Source organism: Bufo gargarizans, chromosome 4 (assembly GCF_014858855.1).
Source record: "Bufo gargarizans isolate SCDJY-AF-19 chromosome 4, ASM1485885v1, whole genome shotgun sequence".
In the NCBI taxonomy this organism is placed as follows: Eukaryota; Metazoa; Chordata; class Amphibia; order Anura; family Bufonidae; genus Bufo; species Bufo gargarizans.
In genome coordinates, this window is record NC_058083.1 from 118,792,865 (window position 1) to 118,807,657 (window position 14,793).

At 44.5% G+C, this 14,793-nt stretch overlaps 1 protein-coding gene across 2 annotated transcripts in view; it reads right to left on the reverse strand.

The window, feature by feature from the left end:
* The window catches only part of CUL3 (cullin 3), a 131,073-nt gene that overhangs the window by 76,994 nt on the left and 39,286 nt on the right, over window positions 1–14,793 (reverse strand). For both annotated transcript variants that reach the window (XM_044289216.1, XM_044289215.1), the window contains exon 2: window positions 1,314–1,511. In XM_044289216.1, coding sequence (XP_044145151.1) covers window positions 1,314–1,511 — 198 coding nt within the window. The remainder of the gene's footprint in view (window positions 1–1,313; window positions 1,512–14,793) is intronic.

Consider the following 14,793-nt stretch of genomic DNA (forward strand, 5'->3'; position numbering starts at 1 on the left):
GGTCAGGATTCAGTCCGGATGCTACGTGTTTGCTTCATGCATCTCACCCTGAGGGAAAACTCGCTCGTGTGAAAGAGGCCTAACAGACAATCATTAGATTGATCCTTTTATAGACTCTAATGCATTAGCATTGGGGTCTATGAGGATTATACCATGTTCCTATGGAGTCCTGCAACAGACAGGAGCTCCATAGGAACTAATGTGCAGCAGCCTCTTGACACACAGGAGGACAGGGGCTGGCGCACACACCACATCCGACTTTCCCGATCTTTGCCAGAGCACACCCAGAAGCGTGCGCCTACAAGTTTTAGCTCCTCCATATGTCGAGATCGTGGTTGATGGCAATGCCGGTCGCGGGCATTAGCTGCAAGTGTCTGCTGTATGAAACAGCATGCACCCGGCGGCTATAGCGCCCGTCGCGTTTGCGAACGGACACCATCTTTAAAGTCACGGGAAGCCTGATACATAGAAAGGGTTAGAGCCGGCATCCTCAAACTGCGGCCCTCCAGCTGTTGCAAAACTACAACTCCCATCATGCCCAAACAGCCTACAGGTATCAGCCTACAGCAGGGCACTGTGGGAGTTGTAGTTTTACAACAGCTGGAGGGCTGCAGTTTGAGGATGCCTGGGTTAGAGGTTGTCTGGGATGACAATACAGATGGCCTATATATAGGAATATAAGATAGGTGGGGGTCCGACTCCCAACATTACTGCCTTTCAACTGTTTGAAGGGGTCACGGCGCTCTGGTGAGCGTTGCAGCTTCTTCAATGCTTATTCCTGTCCTGGCACCAGATCCTCATAGACTTAGTAGCATCTGTTCTCTATACTGCAACGAAGTCCGACTCAAGGGGATCAGAGAAAGCAGCAATTCACAGAACAGCCACTACCACGTAAAGGACGTTCTGGTGTATAGAACGATGCAAGTTGTGAAAAGTCTGGAGCACGGCCCATTAAAACAGCCGATTAGCGGGGGTCCAGAAAGTCTGCCCCCCACGGTCTGATATTGATGGCCTACTCTAAGAATAGGCCATCAGTATTGTGATCTTGAACACCTTTAAGAACCTCTTTATGAATTTCCAGTGTTCTGCTGAAATATTTTATCAATTGCAAGAACCGTACCCAATTCATTCCAAAATACCTCAAGGAATTTGCAATTATTGCTGTGGAAACAAATCCGTTAGTCTGATTACCGCTCGGCTATAAAGTACGTTAACCATTAACCAGGTACATTTCTTCGCAGGCAGTTTGTCCATCTGACACGGTGAAACCCAGGCGGTTTGCATACATCTGCGTCGTCAGGACCTGTGGTTACCTTATTTATGAGATGCTCCGTCACTACTTCTCTAAGCCCCGTGTACAGCTTCTCTCCATGTTTGTGGAGCACCATGGTATATGCATTTCGATACAGTTCTTCAAAACTTAGTCCACTGTTGTTCTTGCGCTGGATTTCTTGAATTGCATTCTTCAGCAGATCCCAAATGCTGTTCACATACTTTTCATCCATAGTCATCTGTAACACAGCAATAGATTTTATAAAAAAACATAATCCGCAATAATGATGTAATAACAAAGAGAAGGCGAATAATTCACGTGAAGCTGCTGGTGGCTCAGAGAACACGGTGTGAAAGAGACCTGGACGAACTGCAGCAGCCCAAGGGTAACTGCGACGCTTCACAAGGAATTCATCACCTATATTATTTCTTCTACTAATTAAAACCGGTTACTGAAACGTATTCTTACTTTCTAATCAGTTTTTATATTCTGAATAAAGGTTTTTAAATTCTGTTTACTCTCCATGATTATGGGAGCTGCCATCTTGCCTGGCATGCTGTTAAAGGGGTGGTCCACTACATAGACAGCATGGGGACAAGCGATGGTATAATGATCGTTCCTCCCCATGCTGTGGGGGAGAGTGGTCTCCACCACTAGCAAGCAGATGATTACGGGAAGGAATGCCTCCCTCTCGACAATCGCCTGCAGAATCAGGCTTAAAGGGGTTGTCCTTCAGAGCTGAACCTGGACAAATCCCCGTTTTCACCCAGGCAGGCCCTCCGACACGAGCATTGGAGCCTTTCATCGCGCAGGGCAAAGCCCTTTTCTGGAGATCCGGTCACGTACCGGGCTCCCCATGGGAACACTAGGCTGAGACTCCCGCCTAGCAGTGAGCCTGGTGACATCATTGGTACTAAGCGTTGCCCTAGCAGGTATTTATAAAAATATAAACAAAGGAGCCCTTACCCTGCGCAATGCATGAAATGCTACAATGCTCATATCAGAGGGGCCGGAGGGGTGAAAAGGGGGGAATGTCTGGGTTCAGCTCTGAACCTGGACAACCCCTTTAAGGCTGTAATACAGCAGCATGGCTCACAGATATCAGAACACTTAATAAAGAGAAAGCGTACACGTTCATTCATTTAGATGTTATCAGGGATGTGTGGGCATTGTGGCATGCATTTTCGCCTGTTCAAAGCCAGCCAAGTGTTCATTTCCCTCCCCGCGCTCCATGCAATTTGTAAACCTCATCAGAACAGATGGCTTGTTCCCATTCAGATGCAGACCTCTCACAGACAGCAACCTTTCCCACAATCACTTGTCAGAGACACACTGTACAAATCCAAGCTGGCAGATTCCTACACTGTAACATCCACAAATCCACCCAGCTAAAATATCTAAACTCTCTTAGGGGGCATTCACATATATATACACATTTCCGCGGCACTTACAATAAAGTAGTGTCCTTTATTCACCCAAGGTGCAAAGTTTCAGTCCCCTTACTGGGAAATATATAATTACTCATTTTCCTGGATACTTAACCGCCTCCCGACCGCCTAACGCAGATCTGCGGTCCGGAGGCGGCAGCTGGGCTCTCAACGGCGCGTCATCTCGCGATACCCGAGATTTCCTGTGAACGCGCGCACACAGGCGCGCGCGTTCACAGGAACTGAAGGTAAGCGAGTGGATCTCCAGCCTGCCAGCGGCGATCGCTCGCTGGCAGGCTGGAGATGTGATTTTTTTTTTAACCCCTAACAGGTATATTAGACGCTGTTTTGATAACAGCGTCTAATATACCTGCTACCTGGTCCTCTGGTGGTCCCTTTTGTTTGGATCGACCACCAGAGGACACAGGTAGCTGTGTAAAGTAGCACCAAACATCACCTACACTACACCCCCCCCCCCCCCGTCACTTATTAACCCCTTATGAACCCCTGATCACTTCATATAGACTCCCCCCCCCCCCCCCCCCCCGTCATTGATCACCCCCCTGTAAGGCTCCATTTAGACATCCGTATGATTTTTACGGATCCACAGATACATGGATCGGATCCGCAAAACACATACGGACGTCTGAATAGAGCCTTACAGGGAGGTGATCAATGACAAGGGGGTGACCACCCATATAGACTTCCTGATCACCCCCCTGTCATTGATCACCCCCCTGTAAGACTCCATTCAGACGTCCGTATGATTATTACGGATCCACGGATACATGGATCGGATCCGCAAAACGCATACGGACGTCTGAATGGAGCCTTACAGGGGGGTGATCAATGACAGGGGGGTGATCACCCATATAGACTCCCTGATCACCCCCCTGTAAGGCTCCATTCAGACGTCCGTATGCGTTTTGCAGATCCGATCCATGTATCCGTGGATCCGTAAAAATCATACGGACGTCTGAATGGAGCCTTACAGGGGGGTGATCTTTATCACCCCCTGTAAGGCTCCATTCAGGCATTTTTTTTGGCCCAAGTTAGCGGAAATTATTTTTTTTTTGTTGTTTTTGTTTTTTCTTACCAAGTCTCATATTCTACTAACTTGTGTCAAAAAATAAAATCTCACATGAACTCACCATACCCCTCACGGAATCCAAATGCATAACATTTTTTAGACATTTATATTCCAGACTTCTTCTCACGCTTTCGGGCCCCTAAAATGCCAGGGCAGTATAACTACCCCACAAGTGACCCCATTTTGGAAAGAAGACACCTCAGGGTATTCCGTGAGGGGCATGGCGAGTTCCTAGAATTTTTTATTTTTTGTCACAAGTTAGTGGAATATGAGACTTTGTAAGAAAAAAATAAAATAAAAAATAAATCATTTTCCGCTAACTTGTGACAAAAAATAAAAAGTTCTATGAACTCACTATGCCCATCAGTGAATACCTTAGGGTGTCTACTTTCCAAAATGGGGTCATTTGTGGGGTGTTTGTACTGTCTGGGCATTGTAGAACCTCAGGAAACATGACAGGTGCTCAGAAAGTCAAAGCTTTTTCAAAAAGCGGAAATTCACATTTTTGTACCATAGTTTGTAAACGCTATAACTTTTACCCAAACATTTTTTTTTTTTTATCAAAGACATGTAGAACAATAAATTTAGCGAAAAATTTATATATGGATTTTTTTTTGCAAAATTTTACAACTGAAAGTGAAAATTCTTTTTTTGCAAAAAAAATCGTTAAATTTCGATTAATAACAAAAAAAAGTAAAAATGTCAGCAGCAATGAAATACCACCAAATGAAAGCTCTATTAGTGAGAAGAAAAGGAGGTAAAATTCATTTGGGTGGTAAGTTGCATGACAGAGCAATAAACGGTGAAAGTAGTGTAGTGCAGAAGTGTAAAAAGTGGCCTGGTCATTAAGGGGGTTTTAGCTAGCGGGGTTGAAGTGGTTAAAGGGGTTTTCTCCCCTCCTTATTTCAGTCCTCAGTGCACGGCTCCGGGGGCACTTCCTGAGATGTAGTGGGGGGGCGGTACCTCTGCTGTGATTGATGGAGCAGGCCTGAGGCGCTGGGATAATATAATACCGCCCCTTGACTACACGTGCACGCTCGTGAGGCTGCTAGACTATCTGAAACACTAGCAGTCTCAGCGGAGCAGACCCTGTACAGATCGTGACAACCTATGCTAAGTGTTTGCAGCGATTTGTATCTTACAAGAGAGAATGACAGAGGTGGACGGGAACGGGAGCTGTTGTGCATGTGCACGGCCCATGTGCGCTGGCTCCATCAATTCCCGGCCACCAGAAAGACCGGCTTTTTTTCTAGCTGTGCGCAATCGTGGCCACCACTGCTGCACTGCAGCGGTGGCCATAACCCCTGGAGACGAGCAGTCCATAAAGAGGACGTAGAAGTAAGATAGTGGGGACCAGAGCCATTTCTGCTAATTCATCTACATTAGTAAGTTACTTATATCAATGTCATGCACATAATAAATATAACTTGATGAGTTGGGACAACCCCTTTAAACCTGGGAACCACAGGTTTGTGGCCTAAACAAATGTTAAATAATTAAGTGCGATACTTTTGTAATTTACATTCTGTTACAAAAATGCTCCTGTTGCGAGATATTCACTTTACTCCATTATGATAGTGCCCCCTGGTGTCCACTCTGTATAGTAATGTGCACATCCTGCTACTGAGCTGAATGAGGTCACAAATGCCCAGTGCCATCATTTAACTGCCACCAGGGCTGACCAAAGTTCTTGGCAGGGTGGATAAGAATCAATTTTTATTTTATTTTTTATCAAAAAATAAATAAATCTGTTTTTTTTTTAATTTAAATCGATTTTTTTTATTAAAAATCTGATTTTTTTTTATATAAAATGCTTATTCAGGAAAATGTATTACCTTTCAAAGGTTATTCCATCATGAAATAACTTTTAGAAAAAGTTTTTTTAATTATGTAGAATAAGGCTGTATATGTTTAATTTTTTTGATAAATTCCATTAATCCATTCACAATGTCATGCTCTTCCAGAGGTTTTTGTAAGATTATTGGGCAGTTTCTCTGCCTACAAGATATTATTACAGATGCTTGGTTTACTTTTTCAGTTCTCAAAACTGAATTTAACTCAGCAGAGATCACATGCCTCTTCTTCACAGCAAAAATGTTATAACATGAACAGAGTTGAGAAAAAGACCTTAATCCTAATGTCTACAAACCTATGAATACAGAATCAACCTAATCAAACTAATATGAAAAGTTATTCTAAAAATCTTCATCTACTTGAATATTATAAGTTATACCAGCAAGAATTAGTCTATGTAGAAAAATATGACTTAAATCAAGCCTTACTGACTAGTGATTTAAATCAAATCCACCCTGTTTTTTGGCAGTTGTGAATAGAGAGTAAGGCCTCATTCACACAGTCAGTGTTTTCCATTAGTGATTTTGCGCCAAAACCAGGTGCATCTTTAAACACAGAACAGGTGGAGGGTTTTCCCTTATACCTTATGTCTGTGGAGGCTCCAGTCCTGGTTTTGGCTCACAATCACTGATGGAAATCACTGACCAAAACACTGAAGTGAATAAAGCATAGCATACATATTAAGAAAGAGCCTGCTGATATAATTCTGAGCTCTCTAGTCACACTGTATGGAGATCTAGCCTCTCCCCCTAGAAAGACTAGCCATTTATGACACTTGTTAAAGAGTGATCTGCCTCTGCAAGCTGTAGCGTTGCAGCAGAAAGGACCGACAGAGGACGGACAGGACAGACTGTGGTAATGTGGGGCTGTGGTAAAGGAGACCGCATACAAGTGCTGCTGCTCATTAGTCTCTGTACTTCATGTCTCCTCATGAACTCCATTTCTACAGAGATTTAGCTGGAGATCATATTAAACTGTATTTAGGATCATAGAAGAAGATGAGGCAGCTCTTTGGCTCACTGCTGCTGTGTGATTAGGACAAGTTCTGTGTGCACTAATAGGACAGCGGCCATTTTATTTCTCCTAATGATTGCTCCACAGACAAAACGAGCCAGTATAACTAATGAAAGGTATATATTTATAATAAAGTAATATTTAAGTATTTTCCTAATTCCCGGGTTGCCCGGCCAAGTACCCAACAACCTCTACGGTCCTAACATGCACCATGTTAAAAAAATAAAATAAAAAATAAATAAAAAATAAAAACACACACACGGACCAAGCCACTTCAAGGTCCCTGCAAGAGCACAAACTAAACCCTTCAGGACCACAGAAAGGTGATTCTTGTGATTCTTTAGGGCACACTATTCGGGTTGTTGGCTGGACAACCCCTTTAACCCCTCATTCCCTGTGGTGCAGACAGAAGTGAGCCCTGTGACAGCAGCGTGGTAGATTGTTGTATACTGCTTTATTATTGAGCTCTATGTATATGAAAGCTGCACTGTGACTGGTTGACACTGGCGACAAGACTTTCCACTGCTTCATATCCCGATCTTTAAACTGCTTTAGGTCCGTGAGGGTGAATATGTTCTTCACATGTACTTGGTACGTTGATTCAAATAATAAAAGTGCGGTGGTATACGAAACCATAGAGAAATAGTGACAAATTACCTAAGGCCTCAGTATAAATCCACTGGTTTATCATCACTGGCAAGAGATGTGACCACATAACGATATGGCTGAGCTTTAAAAGTCAACTACTGAAGTTATTCAACAAAGTCACGCGCGACTTCGAGAATAACTCCCTACGGCTCATCGGAGCCCATACATTCTAATACTGTATGGAAACGAATCTCCGTACAGTATTAATCCGAAGTTTTGAATGAAGCTCACTTCACTCAATGCTAGTAATAGCAAGTGCTCCATGGTCATAAGGTAGAAACGAGTCCTCGATAAAAAAATCAAAAAAAGAGCATTGAGGATTTTTTTGTGCCGAGTTTCTCGATTGATTGGAATAATCGTTTCAGCCCCAGCTGGAAGTGTGCTTTCCCCCATGAGCTGTGGCTGTTGCATACAATAACGCTGTGAGGCGACAATGACAATTTTTTTGTTTTTTGTTTTTAACAACTTTCAGGTTAAAGAGGTATTCTTGTTTCAATGATTACATTTATGTGTTTAGAGAATAAGTAGTTGTCCGTTTTTCTAACACAAGTTTAAAATTTTGCTCTAAGAACTTTATTATATTTGTACAATAGCCTCTCCAAATGGGGGAAAAAAAAAAAAAAAATTTACAACCCATTTTAGTCCTGTAAAATGCATCTGTAGGAGAAACGAATGGGACTAAGGCCTCATGCACATGGCCGTTCAGTGCATTGGGGGCCGCAAATGCACTCCGCAGTGCTTCCGGTGTCCTGTTCCATGACCGCGTTTCGCATCTCTGGAATTGCGGACCCATTCAAGTAAATGGGTCCGCATCCGTGATGCGGGGTGCACGCGGCCGGTGACTGCAGACCCGCCGTGTCACACGGCCGTGTGCATAAAGCCTAAAGATGGTGTCAGTCATGTGACCCCCCCATGCTTGTCATGTGACCTTTACCATTCAGTTAACTGTCCAGAGGTGAATAACAGTTTAAGATGCAGAACATACAAATACAGCATATACACAGTATTACTGCCTGAGGAAGCATCTCATGTCAGTCAGTGTAGAAGCACATCAAAATCCATCATCACATCCATCTCCCATGTATGTGTTGGGCTTTTTTTTTTCCTTCTACACTTAACTTTGTTAACATTACAATATCACTTAGAGACAGGTAGCCATTTTTCAAAATTACCTGGAAACAGGCAACCATGTAAACACACATACAGTAAAGTGGTTGTTGTGACAGCCCCAATAGTTTCCATCATATGTCCTATATAGTTGTTAGTGATGGTCAGTTCGCAGTGTTCGCCAATGAACACATGCGGGCTGCCATCTTGACTCACCCGTCCGGCGATGCTCAGGCAAGCCCTTACCTGTGACGGGAGCCGGTCTGAAATCAAATGCGGTCACCGGGAGCAGGCAGTTCCGAGAACAGCCCGATAAAGGCCCCCGGTGGCTGTTCTCGGAAATGCCTGCTCCCGGTGACCGCATTTGATTTCAGACAGTCTCCCGCCACAGGCACAGGTAAGGGCTTACCTGTGCATCGCAAGACAGGTGAGTCAAGATGGCAGCCCGCATGTGTTCATTGGCGAACACTGCGAACTGACCATCACTGGTAGTTGTCCCATGGAAGTGTCAAGTGTGCTGACCCACCACATACAGTACAGACCAAAAGTTTGGACACACCTTCTCATTCAAAGAGCGTTCTTTATTTTCAGGACTATGAAAATTGTAGATTCACACTGAAGGCATCAAAACTATGAATTAACACATGTGGAATTATATACATAACAAAAAAGTGTGAAACAACTGAAAATATGTCATATTCTAGGTTCTTCAAAGTAGCCACCTTTTGCTTTGATTACTGCTTTGCACACTCTTGGCATTCTCTTGATGAGCTTCAAGAGGTAGTCACCTGAAATGGTTTTCACTTCACAGGTGTGCCCTGTCAGGTTTAATAAGTGGGATTTCTTGCCTTATAAATGGGGTTGGGACCATCAGTTGCGTTGTGGAGAAGTCAGGTGGATACACAGCTTATAGTCCTACTGAATAGACTGTTAGAATTTGTATTATGGCAAGAAAAAAGCAGCTAAGTACAGAAAAACGAGTGGCCATCGTTACTTTAAGAAATGAAGGTCAGTCAGTCCGAAAAATTGGGAAAACTTTGAAGGTGTCCTTAAGTGCAGTCACAAAACCCATCAAGCGCTACAAAGAAACTGGCTCACATGCGGACCGCCCCAGGAAAGGAAGACCAAGAGTCACCTCTGCTGCGGAGGATAAGTTCATCCGCGTCACCAGCCTCAGAAATCGCAGGTTAACCGCAGCTCAGAGTAGAGACCAGGCCAATGCCACACAGAGTTCTAGCAGCAGACACATCTCTAGAACAACTGTTAAGAGACGACTGTGTGAATCAGGCCTTCATGGTAGAATATCTGCTAGGAAACCACTGCTAAGGACAGGCAACAAGCCTTTGGGCTAAAGAACACAAGGAATGGACATTAGACCAGTGGAAATCTGTGCTTTGGTCCGATGAGTCCAAATTGAGATCTTTGGTTCCAACCACCGTGTCTTTGTGCGACGCAGAAAAGGTGAACGGATGGACTCTACATGCCTGGTTCCCACCGTGAAGCATGGAGGAGGAGGTGTGATGGTGCTTTGCTGGTAACACTGTTGGGGATTTATTCAAAATTGAAGGCATACTGAACCAGCAGGACAATGACCCCAAACACACCTCCAGGCTGTCTAAGGGCTATTTGACCATGAAGGAGAGTGATGGGGTGCTGCGCCAGATGACCTGGCCTCCACAGTCACCGGACCTGAACCCAATCGAGATGGTTTGGGGTGAGCTGGACCGCAGAGTGAAGGCAAAAGGGCCAACAAGTGCTAAGCATCTCTGGAAACTCCTTCAAGACTGTTGGAAGACCATTTCAGGTGACCACCTCTTGAAGCTCATCAAGAGAATGCCAAGAGTGTGCAAAGCAGTAATCAAAGCAAAAGGTGGCTACTTTGAAGAACCTAGAATATGACATTTTCAGTTGTTTCACACTTTTTTGTTATGTCTATAATTCCACATGTGTTAATTCATAGTTTTGATGCCTTCAGTGTGAATCTACAATTTTCATAGTTTTGAAAATAACGAAAACTCTTTGAATGAGAAGGTGTGTCCAAACTTTTGGTCTGTACTGTATATGTAAGGCTACTTTCACACTTGCGTTCGGAGCGGATCCGTCTGGTGTCTGCACAGACGGATCCGCTCCTATAATGCAAACGATGGTATCCGTTCAGAATGGATCCGTCTGCATTATATTTCAGAAAAAAGTCTAAGTCAAATTTGTAGTCCGACAGATCCGTCCAGACTTTACATTGAAAGTCAATGGGGGACAGATCCGTTTGAAATTGCACCATATTGTGTCAACGTCAAACGGATCTGTCCCCATTGACTTACATTGTAAGTCTGGACGGATCCGTTTGGCTCCGCACGGCCAGGCGGACACAAAAACGCTGCAAGCAGCGTTCGGGTGTCCGCCTGCTGAGCGGAGGCCAAACGGAGCCAAACTGATGCATTCTGAGTGGATCCGCATCCACTCAGAATGCATTGGGGCTGTACGGATCCGTTCGGGGCCGCTTGTGAGAGCCTTCAAATGGAACTCACAAGGGGAACCCCGAACGCAAGTGTGAAAGTAGCCTAACACTGTTGCTTACTGAATGTCATTGGGGTGTCACATGAATGATGCCATGATTCAGTTAGGCTATGGATGCATTACACAAGACAGACTGATTCAGGATACCCCTTTAAATAATGAGGCATTTTAATAGACTGGGCCATTGTCGACCTGCCGATACTAAGGGTCCATTCACACGTCCGTTTTTTCTTTCCTGATCTGTTCCGTTTTTTCAGGAACAGATCAGGACCAGATCTGGACCCATTCATTTTCAATGGGTCCTGGAAAAAATCGGACAGCACAATGTGGAACAACGTTTCCGTTGTTCCGTTCCGCATGTCCGTTTAAATATAAAACATGTCCTATTCTTGTCCTGAAAAATCGGATCCTGGTACAATACAAAGTCAATGGATCCGCAAAAAACGGATGACATTCGGATGTCATTCCGTATGTCATCCGTTTTTTGCGGATTCCGTTCCTGGAAACACATAAATTTTTATTTATTATTTTTTTTTTCAATTTTTTTTCAAAGAAATCCAAACAACTTTATTTGATTATTGAAATGTATACATGTTTCCGTTTTTTGCGGATCCGCAAAAAACGGATGACATACGGAAACATTTTCAGGAACAACGGATCCGCAAAAAACGGACCGTTTTTCAGGATGAAAAAAAACAGGACGTGTGAATGGACCCTAATTATGTTTTTTTATTATTATTATTACAAAAAGGGTGTGAATGTTTTACACTTTGCATTAAATTTTATTTATTTATTTTTCATTTTTAGTGCATTTTCTTAACATTTGTTTTTAGCCGCATGGGAACTGTAAACTAATCTTCTGATGACTTGTACTATGCTCTGCTGCTGTATTATGCCTCATTCACACAGTCAGTGTTCAGTCAGTGATTTTCATCAGTGATTTTGAGCCAAAACCAGGTGTGTAAACACAGAACAGGTGCAGATCTTTCCCTTAGGCACTCATATGATCATATGAGTGCGGGACAATAGCCCTGCTGGCGGCCCGACGTGCACAGCATCATTGTAATCTATGATGCTGTGCGCACAATCAATGCCGCTCCGGGACATATGGCCCGCTCATGGACCGTATCTCTGAGGGCATACAGTCGTGGGCAAGAGGCCTTATACCCAATGTCTGTGGAGGCTCCAGTCCTGGTTTTGGCTCACCATCACTGATGGAAATTCCTGACCAAAACACTGATGTGTGAATGAGGCTTTAAAGTGCACAGTCATTCTGATCAGCCAGAGGCAGGATGCATTAGCAGCCGAGACATGTCAGGTGTGGGGCCCTTCAGAAGGCCCAGGGCTGCCATAGCAACTATTCGGCCCCCTGCAATTGCATTCCTGGGGGGGGGGCAACTGGTGGACAGAGGGAGCTCCCTCTGTCAAACCGTGGTATTAGTAGGGCTAACCTGTCAGGATCTTTGGGCAGAGAGAGAGAGCAGTGACTGTTTTATGATACAGCATGCAACTGATGGCGTGAGCCCAGCTGCTGAGCCTGTTATCATGGCATAGTACGGCACAGAGCGTTAAATACCAGCGCACTGTGATGTAATAGTGCTACACAGTGATGTAAGGGGTTAAAGAGGATCTGTCACCACTTCTGACATGTCTGTTTTAATAGCTACATGCATTCCCCATGTAATACCAATTCTGGAGCATCTGTTCTTATGTCTCTATGTTGTGCCATTCCTTTATTATTTCCACTAGAAGTTATGAATGAATGGTTAGCAGTCTGCAGTAAGGGTACAGAGGGGGGTAACCAGTTGGGGGGGGGGGGGTGTACCTGCACAGTCTGAGAATGGCAGCACTGATTGGATAGAGTCTGTGCAGGTACACACCCCCAACTGGTTACCACCCCTCTGTACCCTTACTGCAGACTGCTAGTAAATCATTCATAACTTCTAGTGGAAATAATAAAGGAACGGTACAACATAGAGACATAAGAATAGATGCTTAACACAGGCCGAGCAGCAGCAGATTGTCAGGTAGGAATAGTTCCTTCTTCCCCATACTCAGTTGCTTGCTTAGTGGAGGTGACACGCTGCATTTACATGCAGCGGTCTTCTCCACTGTATGGGAACGAGCAGTCGCTATTGCAATACCTCCTCCTCATACAGCTGCACTGTTCCTGCTTAGACAGCACGATCTGCTGCCCAGAAACGATCATTTAGATGCCTGTATGAACAGGATCACACAATGAACGGACATTTCGCTAGTTCAACAGGTGATCTGCTGCACATTTAGACAGGCAGACTGTCAAGAATGAGCGTTCGCAGGAATGGTCCTTCCCGATAATCTGTCCCAAAAAATGGGCGCCTAAATCCACTTTTATACTATGGAGATGTTTTATCTATGTACATTGTCTGAAGCTGGATGAGCACTTGATATTATACATTGAAAGAGAGAGAACATGATATCACCAATATATAACACTGTTGTATGTCACATTTACTGGAGAAAGGCCGTGTTGAGCAGGGCTGACTCTGCATGCAGGGATATGTAAGTGGTTACAGATGTGGTGTGATTAGACACTGGGTCTTGCCACACAAGGGTGTAAAGGGCAATCAGAGGCTACTTTTGGGTAGTCTACCTCTTGATGAGAGAGTGTTGACTGCTAGAAATGCCTCTACAACATAATCTCACATTTTGCTCAGTTGACAGAGACGGTGGAGCATATTGGTCTGAGAAAAAAAAATGGTCGTTTTGACAAATCTCCCACAGTCTAGGCCTTTCTCAATTAGATGTTAGGAGGTGTTGAGAGCAGTGGTTGTATGAGGGCATGCTACACAGAAAACAGTATCCAGATGGCCCAGACAGGCCATCAAGTAGAGAGGATCGTTTGATCAACCAATACGCATGAACAGCTCTCAGTTTTGTTGTCCAACATCCAGACACAGGAGAAACATTCATTACACACCAGTGTCTCTGCCCCGACCATTTCCAGGCTCTCAGCAGTGTCCTGACACCCATGACGTGTCCTATGGACAGCCAACCACCGTAGCAGTGATGTCACGAAAGAGAAACCTGGACAGCTATGGACGAGAACTGTATTGATGAATCCAGGTTCTGTTCTGGATCCGACGCCATTTGAGCTCAAGTATGGAGGCCTTGTGGTGAGCGCTTCAAGTCTGTCTTTGCTGTGGAGCAAAACACTGCCCCAACAGCTGGTGTGATGACCTGGGGAGCCATATGACAGTCACTCATATCAGTGATACGAGAGAACTAAGGCTAGGGATACAGTAAACTATTTGAGAAATTGAGTATTCTATCGATAATTTTTACGATTAATCGAGTACTCTAATAAGAAAAAATGAATAGACTGTTTTCCTTTATAAAAACTCATCAGACCCCCTGCCATCAGTCCCCAACACCCTTTGTTCCCCCCTGTGCAATCAGCCCAAGTGCATCAGTTCCCCCCGTGCCATCAGCTCTGTTCCCCCCAGTGCCTTCAGCTCTCCCCCACTGCAGTGCCTTCAGCCCCTCCATGCCAACCATTGCCATGTCCCCCAACTCCCCCAGTGCCTCCATGCCATCCATTGCCATGTGATGTCCTCCACTGCTATCAGATCAGCCCCTCCATGCCATGTCCCCCTCCCAATACCAGTCAATATTGGCACAAAACCTTCAGGCTTCTGCTAGAAAGCTGAACATGAAGAGGAACTTCATCTTTCAGCATGACAACGACCCAAAGCATACATCCAAATCAACAAAGGAATGGCTTCACCAGAAGAAGATTAACGCTTTGGAATGGGCGAGCCAGAGCCCAGACCTGAATCCGATTGAAAATCTGTGGGGTGATATGAAGAGGGCCGTGCACAGGGGAG